Genomic DNA, 25,334 nt, shown 5'->3' on the forward strand with positions numbered 1-25,334 from the left:
TATTAAAGCTTATAATAATTAATCTCCGGAATTGACAGATTGTCTTGCCAAATCTTCAAAAAATGGATTAAGAGATTTGACAATTCTATTCTGGCATACTATAGCATTTTCCTAGTTTTTCATATACGTGTACGGTCGCTGTAGCGTGACAGATTTTCAATTATCATTTTTTACATAAAGGATTTTAATATATATATAAGAAGACAATACGAGTATGATATTATAAGTTGTTTTCATTTGTACATTATAATTATATTTGTATTTAACATTAATTTTTTTTATATGTGTTTCTTTTTTGTAATATTTTTTTATTAGATATGTTACAACTCTATTCGTCCATTTTTTTTTTTAACATTATAAGTGTTCGTGGGTTATCGAAGGAGCAGTTCCCGTACAATTGCAGAAGTCGAGCATGCTGTGTAGAGATATAGCTTTGGATGAGTAAATGGGAGCATTTATAAAATTAGTTCTCAAATTGCACTAATAGCGATAATAAGATACTAAGTTTTTTTTTCATAAAGGAGATAATAAATTAGAAATTATAATTGCACTAATAACGATAATAAGTTTTTTTTTCATAAAGGAGATAATAAATTAGAAATTACAGTTTTTTTCTTTCCTCTTTTTTCTCCTCTCCTCCTCCTCTTTTTCTCTTTCCCTCCCTCCCTCCCCCCCTCTCTCTCTCTCTCTCTCCCAAAATATATAATAAATTCGTTAAATGTAATAATTAAATTACCTATTGATTGAAATATTACATCTGCACTGTTCTGTTGCAGCAGCATTGGAATACACTCGCGATGTAATATGCGGTAAAAATCCAAGAAGATTTGCACCGCGTAGATTGCCAGCGAAGCCATTTCTTCCCAAGAAACTGTGAGCGCACTTATAAAGACGAGTTTGCAGTATTAGCACATCATCAAGATCTTGTTCGCTGTAATGTAATCGTATTACACATATCTTAATTTGTTGTGAAATTAGACGTTCTTAATAAGCATAATTTTTTGTGCATCTATTATATCCTATGTTCTAAAATATGATACAATTAAATAATGATACTGTTATGTATGTTAATGGGCGGTTTTTCTCTCACATAATTTCACAGTGGAATAGAACTGTTTTAAAAATTGCTTAACATACGCATACCTCGCAGCAGCTAAAAACTTTTGGAAGAGTTCATTAGGAACAGTATGAGGCCGATCTACGGTGTCTTCGTAAAGATCTGTTTCTCTGTTATACAGATGTAAAAAATCGGAAAGTTGCTTTGCAGTGACAGCAGCTCGGTCTTTATCGCTTAACTTACTGCATGGTAACTATGAAAAACATTATATTAATTCAAACAAATAATTCAATCAATGCGACTTAAAATATAAAATTTTATAGGACCATGAGAATTAAAATCAATAAGAAACAGGTCGTAATAGTAAAGCTAACTTTACTTGGGTGTTTCAATAATTGCGTGTGAATTTATATATTACGTATGTAGATTTTAACTGCGCCAAATTTTTTTTCAAACGTGTGAAACGCAAACTCGACTAAACTATCGCAGTAATATTACAACTTAAATTGACTAACAATTTAACAATTTTTTATGCTCTTTACGTATCTTAGATAGACCTTAATAATGTTGAATATTTATGCTAACTAAGCAATATTCAACACAAAAGACAGTTAATGTAAGAACATAACTAATACAATTTATACTAACTCTTGTTATGATAGTGTGGCATCCAAGCAAGAGCCATTAACGCTTTATCTAAATTTCTACCAAGGTTACTAAATTTATATTAACTATTTATATATTTTTTTATTTATAAATATTTTTATGTAAATATATTTTTATTTTTATATATTTCCTATATTTTATTGAATTTTTATTTTTTTCGTTTTTGCCAAATAATTTTCATATCCTTTTTCATTGCATGTATGACATAAGCTGAGATAAAAATAGTAGAGATATGCAGTGATACGAGTATGCTCTTGTTTTTATATCTTGCATTATATCTGAATGATGTATAACTATTTTCATATTTATATATATACATATATAGCGTATTTATTCACTATAACCTACTTTAACTATTGAGGCTATTTCTTAAGCTTATCTTTCAAGGTAATTTTATTGTACTTATTTCACTTAATCCTTTGTCACACTGATAAGTGCCTTAGCATTTTTTAAATAAATTACTTTACTATATAACAAGATATAATGTTTTTACTTATGCTCATTATATTAATTATATTATATTAATTACACTTATATACCGTAAATAAAAATGGTGTTCTCAAACTGCAAGATGAATGTTGGAGAAACTTCATAACAAGATCGCAACATCCTGGATCTGCGTTAGGCTGTGATATTTTCCTTAATATGTAACCTAGATATAAACCAAAGGCTTTCCTCGCTTCACCAGAACTGAAATATTATTCATACGATATTTTTATGCAAATGGAAAAAATAATAAAACAGATAAATTAATCAATCAATACTCAAAATATTTGAATCATTAACTAATTGATATTTCTCATATGAATTTTAATAACAAACCTAAGCTTACTGCCTTCTTGCATTAATTGCATTACTTGGCTTTTATATTTATGTATATCTATATCTACATTTTCTTTGTTATTCACACTGTTCAAGCTCTGTTTGTAGCCTTTCATCAACGCTCTTTCATATCTTTCATACCTATAATAAAATGATCAATCATTAACTTTTACAGGATTATAGCTGTACAAAGAAATTTATAACAATGCATCATAATCTATTTTTACAGTATCCAGATTCACTTTTTGTTATTTTTTTATAATGATAATTCATGTTTTTTAATAACGTTCAGCTTCTTGTATGAAAATTTTGAAAAAATAAATACTCAATACACAAAATAGCCCAAAATGTACGACTCAAAATATTATAAGTTTTCAAAAAATTAAATAAAAGTAGATAATTGTAAATTTTTATTTTTTTTTTAAGTAATATCTTCTAATATGGTCAATTACGTTTACGGTCACCTATAACTATTGGTGAGCGCTCACTAACCGTCACTAATATTATTGCAACTCATAAACAGATGGATGTTTAAACATAATATGAAAATGATCATATTTAAATTCTTAATGTCTCAAAAATTACTTATTAGATAATAAACAATTACAAATAACTTTTTTACATAATTTTTCGAGAATTTTCTTGCTACATATTATAAGTCGCGAATTTTTGCTAAGTTGTTGTTAATACATTTTGTATTCACATTTAAAATATAATATTATAATAATGACAATAAAGGTAATAAAAAATTAATGATGTTAAGATATAATAACGCAAAAAATCGACGTATCAGAAATAACAATAATTAGCAACCCAAATGTTTCGGCTCACATTAGAGCCATCCTCGGCAGAAAATTCTTAGATGACAAACGCAATATGTTTCCTATGGATCTGGAGATGATTCAAATATGAGCTGAAACGTTCAGGTTCCTAAATATTGTCTGACACGTCGATATTTTTGCACTACTACTTATATCTTACGGCTCCTAAAGTCCTTATTGTATGTAATTTATTATTACATTATTGAATTAAAAGGAGTCTATGAATTAATTGTTAATTTAGTTTATTTTATTAGATGCAATTTTTTTGTTATGTATTTGTTGTACACTTATAGAATAGAATTAAAAAATGTGGAAAAGATGCGCAAAAGGTGCCAAAAATGTGGGGAAAAAAAATTAATCTGATTACATAATATGATTAAATAAATAGTACGCAATAAATACCATAAATACCCAAATAAAGATCATAAATAAGTTAATAGATGACGTCAGAAGGTGAAATAGATAACAACGACAAGTGGATGGGTAACATCGACATATCAATAAATAACGTAAATAAATAGATATATAAATAAATAATGTACGTAGACAGATAAGATGCGAAAATGGTGCGGAAGATGTGCTGAAATGTTGTGAAGGGGTTCACAGATGTGTGGAAGAAGTACCGAAGGAATACGAAAGTGCAGGACTGCAGATGTGAAAGAGGTGTGGAAATGGTGGGGAAGAAATGCAAGAAAGGTGCGAGAGAAATGCAGAAAAAGTGTAAAGATGATGTAGGAAAAAATACATAAAAAGTATTGAAAAAGTGCGGAAAATGTGTAAAAAAAATACAGAAAAATAAGTGTAGAAAAATGTAAAAGAGGTGCAGAAAAAAATACAGAAAAGATGCAATAAATAGGAGCAAGTTTTTCAAAATTATTCATGCTTATGCATCAAATGTAGAGATGCGTTCCGTTTCGCGTATGATGCGCATAATGCATCAATTGTCCTTGTTTAACATTTGGTGGACAACAAGGATAAACGATACATTATGCGCATTATGCGTAAAACAGAACTCACCCTAGGTAGATAGTATGTGAGCAGTCATGGAGCGTCAAAACAAATGGGATGGATCTCGCTTTGCATGAAAAGTTGGCGAAAATCTTGAATGCACTATTAAAAACGTCATTACACCCAATTCTTCCCAACTTATCATTTGTCTAAGTAACAGGTCTGGCCACGTTTCTAGCGCGAATTAGCGAGAAGTGAAGGGGGTTCGTTTTGATGCTCTATGGCTGCTCACATACTACTAATGCGCTAACGAACATAATTATTATTTCATTTTAAATGTAAAAATCTATATTCTTCCTCAATATATATATATTTTTATAATATCAATTTATTTAAACAATTTTTTGTTATATAAGTCCTTTCTATTTACATAAAAGATACGCTGTAGCGTCTCTTTCATGACATGATAATATCTCTTTCATAATAATACATAAAAAGGACGTTTTTAACGTATTAAACTTCAAAAATACATTTGATGAGAGACGCTACCACGTCTCTTGGTATCTTCTTATATTTTAAATTCGAATTAATCAAGTTTCATTCAATAGAATTAAAATCGGGTTTAACTTAAAAACCAAATGAAAGAGTACAATTGCTTAAAAAATATAACACAAAAAAGAATTATTAAATTGTATTTTTATATAAAAGTGTATAGTTATTTTTCATGCAAAAACGTTTAAGTAATTTTATTATATTTAAGGGCCTATAGGAATGATGAATTTACTACAACTCATTTACACCTTATTTGTAGGACAGCTACATATCTGCACTCTATTAGACGATATACTCGTATTTTTTTTTTGTAAAAGAAATATTTTGCCACGAGGCTTATTTTGACTTACATTTTACGAAGCTATGAAGTCTAGCTAAAGATTCGAATTTTATAATTTCGCTCTTAAATATATTAAAAACATTAATAAAAAAATAATATTTATTCGCTGATGTTTTCATGTTAATATTTTATCTTTTATTATTTAATTAATAATGTGTCATAAGATCTTATTAGCGTTTTTTTATGAAGCTGCGAAGGCGCGTACAGAGTCGGTTTTGCAAATTTGTTCTTGAAAAACTATAATAAATAAAATTACGTGCACCTGAACTACACACTACAGTACACATCTGGTAAAATGTTAGAATGAATTTTTATTTTGCCGTTTCTCCAAAAAAAATCGATCTATGATGAGCCATCAAGTGACTTTCCTCCTTTCTCTCCTATTTGGCTCTCAAATATTTAATTAAAAATATGTTAATTGTGTTGAATACTAAAATATTCAATTAATTTCTTTAAAAATGTATCAAAGTATATCATAAATTTATATTTTTTTTATATTTTAGTAACCTTCTTGTTCATAATATCATATTTTTTCTCTATTTGAATTTACAACAGGTAAACTTAGATATTTTAAACTACAAATAGTTATAAATAGAATCATTTAAAGCAAATTTTGTAATTTTTATTTTGATAATATCTTGTGGCAATCGGATGTAGATTTAAGTTTATCATATCCGGCCTCTAGTATTAAAAAAGTAAAAAAAGGATTATTGGTTAATAGGAAAGTATTAATAATATATGATCAAAATCATTAGAATATATAATATTAAAAAATTATCAAATTTGTGAGTTTTTATACAAAAAATAATAGTTTTGTGAACAAAAATGTGGCTAATATAATTACGTAAAACAAGAATTTGTGTCCTCATACCTAGATAATCTATCTAATGTAACTTCTGAAATAATATAGCCAGTAATACGATTAGCTGCAGGAAACAATTGTTCATGCAACATTAGATTATGGTTCGTATTAATGTGTTGTGGTAATCTCCTTGGACCTAGCGGATCTGATATCATTGGTGCACCTGTAATTGGATCTAAGACATAGAATGGATAAAAAAAAGGTCATCTTATTAGGGCATATTGAATTCGAAAAATATTAACACTTTTCTGTACTACATATTTAAATTTATTATCAAAGAAATATTATATTTACCTAAGTACTGTGAGTAGATTTCCCAAGATTTCGGACTTGGAAATATCCTAACAAATCCGCCTCTTCTCTCAAATTGTGCTTTTGCAGACGCTACTATTCGTTGTTGCTCTAAATTTAAACCTGCTTTACTTTTATTAGTTCTAATATTCTTCCTTCCTTGAGGTAATGTTTCCGCAGATTGCACTCTTCTATACTAAAAAAAGAAAACAATGTTTTGTTCATAGTCAGCTAATATTATTCTTAACATTTAATGTTTTTAATATCTCTTACTTTAATATCAAATAAAACATTTCATTCTTGTTCATTCCTGTTTCTCTTATTTAAGAATAGAAAATCAATTCATGATTGAAAAGTAAGGCGTTACGTGTAATATTATTACCCTCCCCCCTTCGTTATTTTTTTTTGATAACGATTATTATTACTCTTTTATGTTTGTAACAGTAATGATAACACATTGTTATATTTTTACATTAACAATAACAAATTCAACTGTTACTTTCACCATTACTTTAATTCTCTATTATCTTCGTATCTATCCAACAGATCACATTATTTTTTATTATATGTAAATAGAAATATTCTATTTAAATAAAAATTTTAATATTGTATCTAGACTATGTTCCAATAGTTACTGCCAATACTAAAAAAAAATCTGCAGTATATATATATGAACTATAAATTTTCAGTATTAGCATTAACAATTAAAAATATTTAATAAAGAGATTTGTAGTAAAAGGAAAAATCCTTACTCATTTTTTAGGTCATTTTTTACCCCTTTTTTTGAATTTAAACAAAACTGTAAAAGAAATGTATGTACTTTCATATCTGCCTCATAATTTCCCAGAACATTGTGACAACCGTTCAAATTCCCTCCATTCTTTTTTTTTGCAATTGCACACCTTCCGTATATCAGAATAGAACATTTTGGAATGTTACCGATATCTCTAAGCGAACTGTCTGGCAGACAGCACTTTACAATAATAACACAACAGCAAAGGAATCAAAAGAAGATCGCGAAAACCGACACTTGCGCATGCAAGAATAAATAAACTAAACTGTTCTTGCCTAACGCGGTTTGTAGCATCCTCTTTGTGCGCAATATTTTGTAGTTAGAATCACGTCGAGTGCTTGAGAACCAACCTATGACCCAGGCGTATAAATGTATTTTGCATGGTCCTCGTTGTATAAGAGTAGATCATAAATAACTGTATTCTGCACGGAAAGCATATAATTACAACTTTAATTACAGTTTTTCGTTACAATTTCAACAACTAAGTAACAAAATAATGCTAATGCAATAAATGCTATCTGTCGTGCATCAAGATAGTAGACCACAGACCGAACGTTGTTACGCTTACCCAAGCTGATAATCTTTAGGCCGGAATCACAGACTACACATTGAAAATTAAGATTGAAAATTGAAAATTGAAATTTGATCAATGAGGATAAAGGAATTTTACCTCCTATTATCTTAATTAGCCAAATTTCAATCTTTCAATCTTCAATCTCAATCTTCAATGCATTGTCTGATTCCGGCCTAACACTACCGGTATCACACTAGCGATTAAAGATTGCATCTGTTTTCGCGTTTGCGCCTGCGATTGCCTTTCGACTAATCAGAAAAGAGATACTAGCGATTGTGATTCACGATTCCTGGACATCCGTCTATTTTTTGTAATCGTAGATGCAAACGCAATCGATCATAAAATGGTTTTGTAGTCATATGAGCATATGACTAATTTATATATCGAAACGTGAAAATAGAAAACAATCTCTTGGAAAAGATACATTGAAATATATTTAATATATATCTGCGAAACTGTAATTAATGTTTACAAGTATAAAAATAATATAAATTCCTTTTTTATAGTTTTTCTCCACATCATTCCACATGCATTGTAGAAAATACCTGATGAAATGTAATCGCTGATCGTTGCTAGTGTGATTGAAAAACATCTAATCGCAAACGCAATCTCTAATCGCTAGCATAATACCGGCATAAGGCCGCACAATTCCCATGTGCATCGGTGAGCGCGTACCCTCTGCTTACCTTCCATATTTGACTTGTAATTACGCTAACTATTTCTCTTTATAATTTAAAAACTAAGCTTCGGACAAATTTTTGCCAAAAAAAAAATTATCTCAGTATACGGTCAGGAATATGTCTCCTTTAGAACAAAAGATTATTTTGAATTACCCTGTATAAACAAATCTAAGTTTTAAATAATTATTTAATATTTAATGAATATATCTCCTATAAATGGAAGATAAATATCAATAATTTAAGAAAAATAAAAGCAAAATAGCTTACATTAGTTATCTTTTTATCGGAATTTATGGCAGCACGACTTAAATTTTGAGAGCGCAGAATTGGATCGACAGCAGCTATGCCAACGAGAGTAAGCAAATCTGTCATTAAAGCTGACTTGAGTCTAACATCTAGTGGTGAATCACATCCCAACGAGGGGGTTAAATTTACTTCCAATAGCCACGGCTTCAGCATATCGTCAATCAGTATATCGAAGCCAAATAGCTCTAGAAAACATACATGTGTGATATACATATAAAATATTATATTTCTATTTTATATCTTTCTATAATATCAAATAATGATATTATCATAAAACAATCGTTTTTTTGTTTGTTGAATTTACATAATTTTTTTAAATCGGTATTTACACATATCGTGTGAATTTTTTTAGTTATATTTACGCAGGGTCTAACTAAATAAGATAACAAACTTAGGAGTTTAGCTCCCAAAACATAAAAAAAAATTCATGTGAACATCATCTGCAAATCCACTGTTACTGAGACATAGCTCAAAATCTTTAAGTATTATGCATAAACCTCACGATCTAAATCCTTTAGATTTTTTTAATCTGTGGGAATACTTAAAAGTCCTTAGTTTATGAAGTTCCAATTGTCTATGAAGGTGCTGCGTAAACACCTTTAATGTTTGTGATCATTCGCAATTGTCTCGTGATCTTTGAAAGAATATGATATCCATGTATCAAAGCATCCGATGTATCAAAGCATATATTAAATCAAATAAAGATCAATTTGAACATTTATTATAATTAGAAATTCAAAATATAAACAATGTTAAATATTATAATAATATAAATATTACTTTTTTTATTTTCTCCTATATTAATAAACATTTTGAGCTGTATTTCGGTGACAATGAGTTTGCGGACATATGTTCATATAAATTTTTTTCATATGTTTTGGCGTGGAGAGCTTAAATCCAAAATTTGTTACCATATTTTAATTACCTATATATTATATTTAAAAAAACATCGAAAATACTATTTAAGATAAATTATTACCGAAACATGTCTCGGGATATTTCACGAATTGCTTTAAACCGCTGACGATTCCAGATGCAGTAGCAAGAATCGACTTTATAATAATATCTTCTATTCGCTGCATAAGCGATTCCGTATCTTGACCCATTGAGCGTAAATGCCTAAGTAATGCCGACAATGTCCATTTATGTCCTACATCCTCGGCATCAGGATCTTCACTTCTAGATATAATTATTAGATTATTTTTATGTCTAGTTCCTTTGTAAAATTTTGTTTATTCGATAATATATTTCATATAATTTATTTAAAATTAAAAAAATTTCACTTTATTTCTTTGTCTTTTCTTTTTTACTATTTTTTTTTTGTTATTCCATTCTTATTTCTTATTTATATTATTTATATCTACTCTTTCATTTAAACTATTACATAAATTGCAATATTTTCTTGATGTAAAATAACAAAGATAACACTATCATTTGTATTATAATACAAGAATAATTTGAAACTTTTTGGCAGGACAAAACAAGCAACCGTGTACTAAAAAATTAAAGTACTTAATTATTTAAGTTATTACTTTATATAAATAGAAAGTATGATATATGTATCTTTTATCAATATAAATAATTTTATCCTAATACACATTTTACACACACACACACACACACACACACGCACGCACGCACGCACGCACGCACGCACGCACGCACGCACGCACGCACGCACGCACGCACACACGCACAGTGTCTCAAACCACCCTTTTTATCTCCGCAGGATAAGATCCAATCAAAAATATGTTTAAACCAAAGTTGTGTTCTTAATGCAATAAATATTAACTAAATTTGTTATAACTTACTTTACATAATCCACATGGAATTTGTTTATACTATAGTTGCAAAGATGCATGCAAGGATTCCAAACATATTCACTTCCGCCATCATATTTAACAGCGGCAAATCTCACTAAACCTTCCTCATATAAATAAATTAATAGGGGATCGTAATTCGTTACAGCCACGTAAAGACGTAAATCGCATTTATGTCCATCGATTAAAAGTGGATTATTTATGTATTGCGCCACAATAACCGATTCATCTGTTAGGATCTTCTCAGGCTATAACAGTATGATAAGAAAATTGGATAAGTAGCTAATATAGTATTACATACTCCGCAAAATTATAAGTTTTAGAAAACAGAATTTTTTATATTTAATACAAATAGTATAATTTGATGTAATCTGAGCATCAAAAGTATATTCTATATCAACATTTTTGTTTATATGTTTACTATTAACTAATTGTAATATTATTATAATATTACGTAATATTATTATAAAAAGAATAAGAGTAAATTCAATCATTTTTCGATTTAAATAACATACTAAACACACAACACTCATAAAATGGAAAATTATTCTGTGAATATATTACTAATAAATAATGTGATATGTTAATGGCACATAAAATATACAACCATGTCAAATATGTATAATTACGCTCTATAAGTATAATAATAAGATTAATGAAAAATTAATATAAAAACTGTATATTGATTATAAATAATACGTAATTGATAATCTTACTAAGAGTACAGAAGCTAAGAGATGTTTGTACATTAATGTTATTTATAGTCATGACCTTGACAACATATATATATATATATATATATATCAAGAACAAGGTCATCAGCGTTCATTAATTCATATAATTACCGAAATAACTGTTATAAATAATTATAATTATTATAAAGTTTTTATTATCATTTCTTAATATATTTATATAAGATTGTTTTTACTTAACGACAGTTTAAATAATGTAAAAAATTTATAAAATACTGAATTGTGTCCTTACATTATTGACAATGTAAATGCCACGACCTCGCGAACTGGCTTTAGGCTTAACGATCCAAGGCCCTCTATATCTGAAATGCGCCGAAATCAACTCTCTGGCTTCTGTAGGCAGTAAAAATGTTTGAGGTATAAAATCGAGATTTCGAAGGCCCTTACTCCTTTGCATAGCTTCGATATTTTTATAAAGACGATCTTTTCGGGTAATCTCGTAAGACCTAAGACAATTTTTTATGACTTTTTACATCTGTAGAGTATTATCTTATTGTTAAATTATGAGAACTATTTCTTAGGAATTCAGTCTTTTTTACCTAGGAAAATGGTTTATTTTTTGATAAGGCATCAAATTTCGCAAAACGTCCGGTTTTGGATGACTTCCCATCCATAATATGTTAAAATCTGTTTCATTCATAGGTACCTAAAAGCAAAGATATAGCAATTTTTATTTGTAAAGATAAAATAAAAAAAATGTTTTCTCCTGTTGGGAGATATTTCTCAATATTGAGAATTGAGCAAGATTTCCGTATACTACCTAAGACCGATTTTGATGAAATTTTACAAATATGTAGTACTAACTAAATGTAGTCAAATCCATAAATGTGGGATTATAGAAATGCTTAGTTTTCGAAATATTCAAAATTTATTTAATCGACTTAATTAACATTTTTTTAAATTTTAATATAGAAAAATAATTAGAATTAACTGTTTTATCAACTAGTTTTATATTATTAGTAAGTCCCCTTTTCATCCATCAAAAATCATTCTATGATCACCTCCTGAAAATAATTTGCATTAATCTATACAATAGTCTCTAACGATACTATTTGATACTGTTTCATTCATTACATTTTCATACAACAATTGTCAAGTATAACAATATATCAATCAAATCACTGTTTCAATTGATATACTTGATAATACGCAAAAATGACACGCACCTCTTTATATGACTGATAACGCAAAGAATTAAAAATATTAAGTATATTTGATATACTTAATATTGTAAGGTATAAACTAAGTTCCTGCCATTGGACTGTGTGGCTCCGCGGCGAGGCAGTTGCTTGCTAATATGGACAACTCGAGGTCTCGGTTTAAGTCTCGGCACCGATGGAGCGCCTGATATTTTTTTCTTAGCCTAGCTCTTACAGTATATAAATGTATATAAACTGTATAATACGATATACTAAAACTATACCTCTATTAAACCATGTGATTGCAATAGAAGATTGATGAGTTTAGTGTCAGTTTGCAAGATCTTATAAGTCATATGTAGCTGTTTCGCAGGTGGGTTTTCTGGTGGCATGGCTAAAGCAGAACATCTGAAAAACAAGCACAATATGATTATTTAAATTTTTCTGTGTTTTAAAAATAAAGATAATTAAAGATATCTTATAATAAATTCTTATATCAACTTACTTAAAGCGTAAAATGGGTATCTTGCTTCCATTTGGTCCATTCAATAACCATTCGTTGTTTATTGCATTTCTTGGGTTCGTTGTGCTATAAATAGGTATTAATAAAATATAACGCATAACTAGATACATATATAATTCTTATCGCTGCCATATTTTTACGAATAACAAAATCAAATATTTCTATATACAAATGAGATATTACTCATTCCTACACTGAGAATTCCATTTGGTTGAATCAACTACATGAATGTTTGGACATAAACGAGTTCTTGATATAATAAAATAATTCAGTTAAAGTAAAAAATTATGATATTGTAACATTTTATTAGTATATTCTCAGAAAGTAAAAGAACGTGTAAAATGTCACAATAATCAAATTTTTTGTTTTACTGCATCAACCAAGAATATGTTTGGCCATATCCAAACAAGAGAGATTAGTTGATTCAACAAAATGAGATTCTCAGTGTATCAATAAACTTTAAAAAACACAATGTATATTATATAACCAGAAAATTGATGGACTTCTAATATAGAGAAAAAATGGAACTAGATACACAAGGTTCCAAAAGACGTATTTTTTATTAACTGATGAATCAAAGATTAAAAAATTAATAAAAAAATACATAGCGACCGAAATTCTGTTTAAAAATGATTCTAAAACATAGAACTCTGCTAGAACTAACAAAAATTGTAGCTAAATCTGCTATAAACAATCAACACGACACTGTTTCTATAAGTATTATGAATTATGAATTATGAATAATTCATATTATGAAGCTATTCACTGAAGAGACAAAAGAACGAAAACATAGTATTAAATAATTTTTTAAAAAGATTGAAATAAAGGGTAACAGGAAAGAAAATATCATAATATACAATTTTAAACTTGATTAATATACAAACATGCACATTGCACATGCACGCATGTGCGCACGTGACAAATATCGAGTTTTTAATGATAATCGAATAATTATAAGAAATAGTTTTCAATAGTTTTTTAATAAACGTATTGCATACGTGACACAAAAGTAACTCACTTTTCTAAATTATCAGGTTTGTGAGATTTATGTACCAAGGCCTCTAATGTTTCTTCGTTGTTACTGGATAACTGTAACATACCAGACAAACTGGAAGATGACATGAGTTTTTTCGAACGTTTTCCGTCCAATCTTCCTGTTATATTGGTATATTTTCTTTGGGACATCTTAATTTATCTGAAATAAAACAGAAGATCATATGTAAAATCTAAAATTGTTGTATATGAACAAAGAAATAGCATATAACGATAATATGAGTATTATATTAATATGATGTATAATACACAGGGTTATCTGATAATTATATAAAACTTTCGGATAGAGGCAGAATGAATAATTTCAAGAAAAGTTCTCTAACATTTTGCATTTTTCGCATTAGTTAACGAATTATTAGTTGATGAAAATAATCAAATTTATCCAGCCTGTCGCCTAATGTAAGCGCACAACAAGCCCAGCAAAGCGCGCGTTCGCCGTTGCCAGCAGTCACTAGACACATTGTTTACAAACCGTTTGTAAACTAGCGATTTGTTAGTTTACTGTGCAATAAAAAAATTACAAATTTTCATTTTTGTAGTGCAAAACGTCTACAGTTAATAATAAAAAATTTCCAATATTCATTATCAATAATTTTTTTCTGATCAGCTGAAAATCTATATCAAACATCGCTTACACGATTTCAACACCGCGACAATGAATACATTAAATCATATACGCGTTCTTCTTCAAAATATTATGTCACAAAATTGCATTATCTTATTTAACTCTTTACTTAGAACAGAAAACCCATTTGGATTCTTTTTTTTAGAAATTAAAACTACTAATATTTCAGTATATATTACTTGAGTTAGGTAAATTTTTAAATATCAAATTCAAGTTGTATAACTCAGAGAAAGCTCAACGAAAAACATAAAACTGCAAAAAAGGGGAGCAACTGCTGATGACCTTGATTTTGACATATGTTGTTAAGGTCATGATCCTGAATAACTTCCAACTAGTTTTAGTCATCGTTTAAAAAATTATTAACAATAAAAGTTGATATATATATAACTATTCATTACTATGCGTGGAAAGTCGGATGATTCTAAACAAGGAGGATATATGAGGTAAACCGATTAAGGGGCTACACAGAATAAAAGGATCAACAGGGAACAGAGAACAGAGAATAAGAATTTCAACCTATCAGAAATCATATACTGTGGAATAAACAGTGTATTCCATAGTACATGATTTCTGATAGGTTGAAATTCTTATTCTCTCTTCTCTGTTGCCTGTTCCCTTTTTATTCTGCGCAGCCCCTAAGAGAGTACGACTTTCCACGCGAGCAACTTCCACCCTACCTTCTACTATAGAGCATACGACTCGACTTTTCACGCGAAGCGACTTCTATCCCACCTTCTTCCCTGCTACGTGGCACACGACTTTCCACACGAAGCGATTTTCACCCCACCTCCACCCCTGCCAAAGAGCACACGACTTTTCATGCGAAGAGAGTCTCACCTTACCTCCGCCCTACCGAAGGGATTTTGACTTTGACACAGGAGGGAGATGGGATGAAACTTGGAAAATCAGACGCCCTTTGACAGCGAGGAGGTGGAGTAATACTCGTTTCATGTAGAAAGTTGAACATTCCTAAGCAGGGGGAGGTATAGAATAGTATTTAATATTGCATATATATAGCAGAAATAAGACATTATTCATTGATAACATCAAGATAAACACTTAATTCTATGACACATACAATTTTTCTTATATTTTACAATAATAGTACATAGTGTAAAACAATTATTCTCCTGTACCTGACTATCTTTAATTAGTGGAGATTTCATCATCAAATGAGGAATAGAAAATCCAGATGAGGAGATAATCTGTTAAGTGCTCCATATCATCTTGTTTATTGAGTCTGTTTTTTTATATGTATCATCTCCAACGAATCTTTTTAAACCCTTTTGTGTGAAATATTTATATATGCTTTATTTGTGAAATAGACTATATTCAGACTTTTGACTTATTCTATGTATATGTATATGCACACGCACGCAAACACGCATACACATATAACACGTATTATATATGTGTATAAAAGCGATCTTACGTAAAAATGTCTTTTTTGTAACATATAATAATAATTTCTATAAAATATTTTTGAGCAATATAGGGTTTTATAATCATAAAAATTGAGCTTTTATAACGTCATGCTTGAAATTTTTGATCAATATTAAGAGCGACCCCTATATAAAAAATTTAATTAATTTGAGATTGGTGGTCTTCAATTGAGACGTAGGCAATCGAAATCCTTTTATCAAGATCTATATGTTCGACTTAGAAATGTCTAAATCGAAAATGGGGAGAAGTAATAATAATGTTGAATATCCTATGTTCCTTTCATTTCTCGATTGATCTCGTTAGCTAATGTTAAGCAACCATAAAGCATTTCATCAATCAATAATGCTTCTTTGCCAAGATAATCCTTTACTCTGACACTCAAGGTTTCAATCAACGTCGTGCGGGTGTGCATTTACATTTGTATGCCATGCACGTTTGCGTGCAGGATGTCTAATAATAGGCGCATTTGGTGAACAGATGAATGCGAACATTCTTTATTACAAACTATATTTAAAAATGCTGAACCTAAATTTATCGGAAAATCGCGCAAAAATAGAATTAAAATATCATCCAGAAATAAATATTTAAATGTAGAACGATTTAATTACATTTCAAATAATTTATAATGCACATATTCACATGTTAAATTTTTAATAATATTAGAAACGTATAAATTTCCATCAACTTTTTCAGAAAGAATCTTCTTTTTTGCGCAAAGTTTGGAAAAAAAACAGAAATTAGAGAGAATACCTCTCTTGGATATACTACGTACGCAAAATAATTAACGTAACAGTAATATTTCATGAACTTTTCTATTTTCGTTTAATTAATACATTCTACCGAAAATTGATCAATCAAACCCTAAAGATAAAATTAACATTTACTGCTTCATAAAATTTTAAAATAAGATTTAAAAAATAATCAATATCTTATAGGAATCGTGAGAATTTATGATAAATCAATGAAATCCGATGAGAAAACAACCCATAATGGTCAAATTGGATCTTGAGTGCTTCTATATAATTGCGTGTGAATTGATATTATACATAGATTTTTAATTGTGCGTCAATTTTTTTCAAACTTGAAACACTCTACTAAACTGTTTAATATAAACCTGTTTATATTTATTGTTTATATAGTGTTCCATTTTGAACAATGCTAATATCTCAAAAACTGACTATGAGTCTGGCATCAAAATATACCAACAAAAGTTGTATAATAATGATTTGGAGAAGGATAGATACATAACGGTAAAATTAATTTTAAAAAAATCGATTTTTCAAAGTCACATAAAAGTTATTATTTTTTAAATAGAATAGATGATATTTTTTCTTTACTTAATATAATTTTTCTAGTTATTCTACATATAAAAATATTAAAATACGTTTATCAAAATTAATAGTTTGAAATCAACAGTTTATGAGAGAGTATTACGAGAAATTTTATATTTTATATTTTAACATATTTTAATATCAAATATATGAGCTATTGTTTTTTATAACTGTATCTCGATACCTTTATGCACAAAATAATGAAATAAATCAGTTAATATAAAAAATATGCATGTTATATATAAATTTTATAATTTATATGTTTAAGTTTAATGAGCAAAGGATCAAAATGATAACATATTACAGCCGTTGTAAATATTTTTATGGCGAAATGTTAAATAGGACGCATCCTTAGAATAATCAATAATTTTTTTCGTTATTTTAAAATATCGAACATCCTTAATCAATGGTAAAATTTCATTTTTGAATTACCAGTAAACTAAAAAAACTGATATGAAAAGGTAAATTTTTATATTACTGTCTTTTAAATTTAATGTGCTTTGTATTTTAAAAAAATTTTAAATCTATTTCACTGAAAGACAAATTATGAAAAATACGAGAGAAACATGAATTCGTTTGATTATGTAAAATACACTTTAAGATAATAACGAATAATATTGATTTTGTAAGACTTATGTGCGTTTCTTGAACACCAACTAAAGTATAAGGAAAGTATAAAAAAGAAATCAATGCTAACACATTATCAACATTAGTATTGCTCGCGTGCAAACCTCGAAAATCAAGATGTAAGATCGGTGAAGATAAGAGTGTAACATAAGAAACAATATTTTTTACGACAAACTCAGTAGTTATTATAAAACTTGAATATACATAATACTGAACTGTTAAATTTGTTTATGTTTAGTTACTTTGGTAAAAAAAAAAAAAAAAAAATATGTCGTTCAAACTGTGTCCATTAGCAACACCATCAAATTGGGGAACAAAACTGTCACATTGACAGAACATATTCACCGCGAGTCAAAATATTGAATAATTATCAAGCGATCAAAACTTACCGCAATTCGCTCGGGTAATAACTTATTGCCTGTCATTTATATATCTGATGACGATTACCATCACGAAACAATTTTATTTTACTATACTTGCGGAGACCGGCACTAATCGCGTAACCATACTGTGAAAGAGCACAATAAATACTGTCGGATAATTGTCTTCCTTCTACCTGCTCCTGCCAGTACTGTCTACCTCTGTCAATCGAATTGCTAAATACCCGCGTACAGTCGATGACAAAAGTACCAGCATAATCATGCGAGCTCTCTACCATAGATCACAAGATTTCTATAGATACAAAGGATGTGTTCCTTTGACTACAGTATGTGCACATGTGGGTGCATTCGTTTATGCAGTGGATAGCGCATTCACTGCTTTATCATCGGTTGGTCATATTATGAACTAAATTTACCGAACAAACCTTTGCATGAACAGTTGCCCGTATCGTATCGGTTCGTATATTCCAATAGAAAATCTGGACGAAGCTAAGCTAATTGAGGACTATTACGATAAAAAAAATAAAAAATGAACAATTTAAAACAATGATGTAAAAAGACAGACGTATCGTTTTTATGGATGCACAGTCGTCTAAAGTAATAACCAATCAGAAATTGCCCAGGAATGTTAGAATCCAATATGGACGCAAAATGATACTACAAATGTGCTATTAGAAAATGCTAATTGCTCGGCTAATTGCGTTTTCGAGAATAGCGATGGAAATAACATGATTTCATACTATCGAAAATCAGATACACCAAAATACATAAAGTATTATTTATGTTAAGTATATCCAATATTTCAGTCAATCTGTAGAACGTATTATATGTATATAAAATCAAAATGTGCAATATTGTCGTTTACTTACTTTTCCATTCCAAGGTTCTTTAATTACGTGACAAATGTAAGAGAGTAAAACGAAGGAAATTTTATACAGAAAAACAGCTTAAAATGAAGAAAAATTTAGAATATAGAAGAGATAAAATAGAGAAACTAAATAAATATATATATATATATATACATATATATATTCATGTATATTTCTATTAAATATTTTTCTAACGTAGAAATTATTTCGGTCCAAGCATTTGTTCGGGTCTAACCCATTGATCGAATTGTTCCGCCGTTATTCCATGTTTTAACGCCGATTCTTTTAATGTAAGTTTTTCCTTGTGTGCATATTTTGCAATTATAGCAGCCTATAAAACAATTATAAATTTAAATTCTTATTTACTGGGTTGGAGGAAAAGTTCTGTAGTATTTTATTAGCTTAAAATTGTATATTGTATATTTAAAAAATTAACGATATATGTATATATATCATTCAATAGAGCAAAATTTCAGCTTTAAAAATCTGATTTTTCAATTGTGGTACGATGATTTTTAAGACAGAGTTAAAATCATTATAAACAATTAAAATCAAAATATACCTTTATTTAATTAGCGAATAACTCAGGAATAAAAAATTATAGGAACAATTTTTTAAAACAAATTTTTTTGAAAAACTTTAAGCTTTCACGTTAGATAATTGATAAATTTCGCAAATTTTTTTGGTACATGATAAACTTATAAAGTGAGAAAAAGTTTCCCTTTTCTCAGCTGATACTTTTCTGTATGTAAAATCTCACATGAACTATAAAATTATAAAAATCTTTTGAAAATAAAGATTTCAAGCAATTGATTTCAATTAAAAGATAAACAAAAATTTAAATTAAAAAAAAAGTTAATTATGCAGTATAAGGGACTATCTTCCAATGACTTTGACCTATGTTATCATTTATCTAAATTAACATAATTACCACCTTTTTTAAATTTAAATTTTGTTTATTTTTGACGAAGATATTATAGATAGTAAGATTTTGAGCTAACAAAAACCGTAGAACTTTTATATATATATAATTTATATACAGGACGAGGCATTTAAAACAGGTCACCTAAATAACTCGTTTGTGTTTAATGATACGAAAAAATGTTTCAATTGAAAGTGGAATACTTTCGACGGAGACATGTTTTAGATGTCTCACTTTGTATACAGTGCCGTGCAAAAGTTTCTGATCAGTGACACTTTGTATTTTAATTTATAAAAAAACGTTTGATTGCATTTTTATCATTATCAGGCATTAGTACAAAATTTCATTACATCTTGTACTAACACCAGATAATGATTAAAATTTTATCAGTTTTCTTTATAAATTAAAATACAAAATGTCATTGATCAGAAACTTTTGCACGCTACTGTATATACTATAAAAAAACTTCTATTTCCATATTTATTCTAAAAAACAAATTTATACAAACCTTATCATAACCAATATGTGGATTTAATGCTGTGACAAGCATCAAACTTTCATTCACGTTCCTTTTTAAATTATCAATATTTGGAGCAATGCCAACAACACAATTTTTTGCAAACGAAGAGCAAGCATCGCCTAACAATCTTGCAGATCTCAAAGCGTTTGCAACCATAATTGGTTTAAAAACATTAAGTTCAAAGTGCCCATTACTACCACTTATACTTATTGCCACATGATTTCCCATTACTTGACTACACACCATGGTCATTGATTCAGTTTGTGTAGGATTTACTTTCCCAGGCATAATAGAACTACCAGGTTCATTTTCTGGGAGAGATAATTCTCCCAAACCACATCTAGGCCCACTTCCAAGGAATCTAATGTCATTTGCGATCTGTGCAAATTATATACATAAGCTGTTAGAAGGACATAAATGTCATAAATGATCAGCAAGTTATAAATACATTTTTAAATAGTTATGTGCCAATACTTACTTTCATTAGAGAAACAGCTACTGTATTAAAAGCACCATGTACTTCGACTATTGCATCGTGCGCAGCCAGAGCTTCAAATTTATTTGGAGCACTGACAAAGGGTAAACCAGTAAATTGTGCAATTTTTGCAACTGCTTTTTCTGAAAAGCCTTTTCGGGTATTCAATCCAGTTCCAACTGCTGTACCACCCAAAGCTAATTGATACAATCTTGGAAGTGTATCTTTTACTCTTTTAATACCATATTCGATTTGTGTAACATATCCTGCAAAATATTTTAATGTTAGGGGATGTGTCCCATTACAGGCTTACTACGCTTGTAAAGCATCGTTCGTTCTTTAATATTTTATAAATAACAAGGATGAAACTGATGCTTATAATGTGTGAGCGTGGAAACAAAATGCATCCTAGGGCTGTCTTTTATGACTGACTGGTGTACACTTTTAGTATAATCTAGTACATAAATAAAATATAGACCTATTGTACACAAGACTGATGTATTTAAAACTTATTTAAAATTAAATACTAATAAACAAAGCTCTCGATGTCAAAACAATAAAAGAATAAAATAAAGTAAAGGGCAATTTGAGAGTCGATAATTATAAATAAAAAATATAAAAGATCACATATAAAAGATTAGAAATATAATTAAGAGAACTTTTTAATTATATTTCTAATCTTTTATATGTGATAACATTTTATTTATAATTATCGACGACTCTCGAATTGCCCTTTACTTTATCTTTTTACTTTTATTTAACACAATGTTTGCAATATGCAAACATCCTGTATACGTGTCCAGAGAAAAAGACCATAATCCACACATTTTATGATTAGATTGGGAGACTCAACGCGTTATTTAGTGCCGCATGTATTATTGTTGTACTCTTGAGCAACTCAAGGGTATAACAATGTCTTATGTTTTATACTATGCACTTGATATGCATATCAAGTAGTAACTTTCTATTAAATTATCTTAATTTCGGTAATACATTTTTAAAAAAGTATACTAAGCTGGTACAATATACATCTATTATTTAAATAACCTTATCGTGTATATGTTTACACATATTGCCAAAATTAAGATAATTTATTAAAGTTTCTAGTTAATATGCATATTAAGAGAGTGCTCGGTGTAAACAAGGTCAATAATACATGTGGCATTAAATAATACGCTGTAGTCCTCCAATTTGATCGTAAAATGTACGGATCGTGGTTTTTTCTTCGTAGACGCAATATACTCAGGACATGTGCAGACACTCCACCTGTTATAAATATGTCTATGTTTATTTGTATTCAACACAAAAATTTCGTTCATATTTAATCACCCACGTAGTTTGCATAAATATATAAACCTGAAAATTCTTGACCCAATGTCAATGGTACTGCATCTTGGGTATGTGTTCTACCAATTTTTATAATATTTTTCCATTCGTCCGATTTTTCTTTTAATGCTTTATGTAGTTCTTCTAAGCCTGGAATTAATATTTTGTGGATCTCTAAGGCAATAGCTATATGCATAGCTGTTGGAAATGTATCATTGCTACTCTGTGACATATTAACATGATCATTTGGATGCACAGGTTTTTTTGAGCCAAGTTCACCACCAAGTATCTCAATTGCACGATTGGCAATAACCTAAACATTTTTAATATATTTTAAATATTATATCAAATAATTATATTAGGATGATTATATTATATATTATAGTTTGATATGCAGTTAAAATTAATATAATATTTAACCTCATTAACATTCATGTTAGTTTGTGTGCCAGATCCAGTTTGCCAAATTATTAAAGGAAAGTGATCATTATATAACTTTCCACTTATTACATCATCTGCTGCCTTACTAATAGCATCGGCAACTTTGGGATCCAAGTTATATTCTTTATTTACTTCTGCAGCAGCTTTTTTTAATATACCCATAGCTATTATTTGCCTGCACTATAAAAATAATCATTAGATATTTCAGATACAAGACAAGAGAGAGGGAGAGGGAGAGAGAGAGAAAGAGAGATGGGAGGGAGAGAGGAAGAAAGAATGTATTAATTAAAAAAAAACACACAAATAGTTTAATTTATCATTATTGCTTACAGGCATACGTTCGAATGTATCACCAATTGGAAAGTTCATCATTGCTCTAAGAGTTTGTGCACCATAATATTTGTTTGCAGGGACTTTTAATTCTCCAAATGTATCTCTTTCAATTCTATAATTTTTACATTCTTCTTCCTGTACACACAGAATATGCAATTAAATTTATATTGATAACATTAAAATATATTAAATTTTATATGTATTAAGTATTTTTGTGTGTAATGTAGGTATTTATATGTATGTCATGTGTATATATATATATATTTTTATTATATAAGATAAGATAATTATACCATCATTAATATATTTTGTGACAGTAAAATTTATAACAAATGTTGCATCATATACAAAGTAGAATAGATATGACTGTTTTCAATAGATAACCTTCAGATTTTATTTTCCTAAAATCTAAAGATCATTTTTATTTACTTATTAATTTGAACCATATAGTTTTTTTTTATTGAAATAAATTAAAAATTCTGCATGAAAAGTTTTATATATCAAATAATTAAAGGAATCACATTATGTAAAAAAAAAAAAAATCATAATTCTATTTAAGAAAATAATGGTGACCTTCATATTTTTTAACGTTTTTACCTAGAAAAAAAAACAATTAGACCAAAGTGCTCCTCCAAACCGTTTCACTTTTATTTGAAACATTGTTTTGTATCATCAAAGATAAACGAAATATTCAGGATATTAGATTGAGTGGTCTCCAGTCTATATATATGTATATATGCATGTGTTCATATGTGTGTGAGTTGTATGTATATTGGTGTATAATTTGGAGAAACAAATTTGGTCTTCAAATATATGGAAAGTTATTTTATCTAGAAAACAAATATAGCAATGATATATGACGATTGTTTGTGATACCATATAACTTTTACCAGACAGTTTTATTTCTCAGTTTCATTTTTATATTAGAAATGTTAGAAATGATGATAGAAACACTACTTTATCCTGTCATACAATATAAGAGAACAGCTAAAATATATTCACCATTTTATCAGGATTACGTAAGATGTTAAATGTAATCAGTAACACACTAGCAGAAAGACTAAAACAGACTGACAGTCAACAGATTGTAGGAATCTGCCATTCTCAGTATGTTAATAAGCATGATAAGCAAGATGTAAGTAAAACATACATACAGGTATAAGATATAAAAAATTATATATTTAATATTTCTACAATATAAATATATATTATTACAAATCATTAATAAAAATAACATGAAACGTAAACAAAATTAAAAATATTAGTATACGAAATTATGTAAAATTAAGTATTATATAAGCTATATGTGTGTATGTATGTGTGCGTGTGTGTATGTGTAAAACAAGATTGCAAAACTTTTGTTAAAGATTGTCATGTGTATACCTTATTGGACATAGCGACTATCGAAGTAGATGAATATAATTTTAACGAAGAGTAAACTGACAATTTTATCAACTGACGGAAACTGTGATTAGTAAGATGGCACTTTAGCATGTTCAACATCATTGTTTTCAAAGTTTTGACAATCTGTGTTAGCAAATTTTTAAAGAAAAGACAAGAGGGGGCAAGATAGGAACAACGAATAACAGTCAGAGAAAAATGTGAGAGGGGTTATGTCCAATTATGTCAGGCTTTCCTGTGAAACACTAGGGGGCCGCACACACTCTCCGTAAAGCCTATTCTACAACAATGACCGTAATGTCCATTTCCACCAATGCAGATTAATTTTAATCTTGGTTCAATTTGCTCTTCATCTTTTTCTAATTCTAAAAATTAGAAAAAGATTAACAGTAAGTTAAACCGAGATTAAGTTAATCTGCATTGATGGAAACAGGCATAAGCCCGGTATTTCGTGTGTCGGTCGACAAACTTTTCAAGCATGTTAATTGGCTATAGGACAGAGAGATCCGAGAATCTCTCTGTTTTACAGCCAATAAACAGACTTGAAGAGCCTTGTCGTACGACACATGAAATATCGGCCTAAGTCTGTTCTTTATTGCTGAACTTTTGCACTAGTTCATCTTTCTTCCTTTTCTCTCCAGG

General features: G+C 28.9%; 2 protein-coding genes across 2 annotated transcripts; both read right to left on the reverse strand.

The window, feature by feature from the left end:
• Window positions 1-694: 694 nt before the first annotated feature.
• Window positions 695-18,757, reverse strand: TTLL5 (Tubulin tyrosine ligase-like 5). The gene is made up of 15 exons (XM_018550236.1): window positions 18,415-18,757; window positions 13,965-14,141; window positions 12,929-13,012; window positions 12,708-12,831; window positions 11,824-11,930; window positions 11,517-11,730; window positions 10,524-10,780; window positions 9,692-9,891; window positions 8,674-8,897; window positions 6,363-6,555; window positions 6,078-6,243; window positions 2,546-2,686; window positions 2,263-2,413; window positions 1,144-1,310; window positions 695-931 (listed from the first exon to the last, which is right to left on the reverse strand). Exons 2-15 carry the CDS (start codon window positions 14,129-14,131, stop codon window positions 733-735), a joined length of 2,394 nt encoding a protein of 797 aa, XP_018405738.1. The 5' UTR covers window positions 14,132-14,141; window positions 18,415-18,757; the 3' UTR covers window positions 695-732.
• A 719-nt stretch (window positions 18,758-19,476) lies between these two features.
• Window positions 19,477-24,817, reverse strand: LOC108782081 (fumarate hydratase, mitochondrial). The gene is made up of 7 exons (XM_018550240.1): window positions 24,675-24,817; window positions 23,289-23,426; window positions 22,938-23,138; window positions 22,548-22,830; window positions 21,195-21,457; window positions 20,705-21,094; window positions 19,477-19,605 (listed from the first exon to the last, which is right to left on the reverse strand). Exons 1-7 carry the CDS (start codon window positions 24,795-24,797, stop codon window positions 19,477-19,479), a joined length of 1,527 nt encoding a protein of 508 aa, XP_018405742.1. The 5' UTR covers window positions 24,798-24,817.
• Window positions 24,818-25,334: the final 517 nt, after the last annotated feature.

Source organism: Cyphomyrmex costatus, unplaced genomic scaffold (assembly GCF_001594065.2).
Source record: "Cyphomyrmex costatus isolate MS0001 unplaced genomic scaffold, Ccosl1.0 scaffold97, whole genome shotgun sequence".
Lineage (NCBI taxonomy): Eukaryota > Metazoa > Arthropoda > Insecta > Hymenoptera > Formicidae > Cyphomyrmex > Cyphomyrmex costatus.

Coding starts and splice junctions, on each gene's coding strand:
- LOC108782081 (XM_018550240.1), bottom strand. CDS start 24,797: ATGATGTTGAACATGCTAAAGTGCCATCTTACTAATCACAGTTTCCGT. Junction 21,458..22,547: donor ATTGGGTCAAGAATTTTCAG/GTTTATATATTT, acceptor AATATTTTGCAG/GATATGTTACACAAATCGAA. Junction 19,606..20,704: donor CACATATTGGTTATGATAAG/GTTTGTATAAAT, acceptor ATTGTTTTATAG/GCTGCTATAATTGCAAAATA.
- TTLL5 (XM_018550236.1), bottom strand. CDS start 14,131: ATGTCCCAAAGAAAATATACCAATATAACAGGAAGATTGGACGGAAAA. Junction 10,781..11,516: donor GCATTTACATTGTCAATAAT/GTAAGGACACAA, acceptor ATACTGTTATAG/CCTGAGAAGATCCTAACAGA. Junction 2,687..6,077: donor ACATTAGATAGATTATCTAG/GTATGAGGACAC, acceptor ATTTTATTATAG/GTATGAAAGATATGAAAGAG.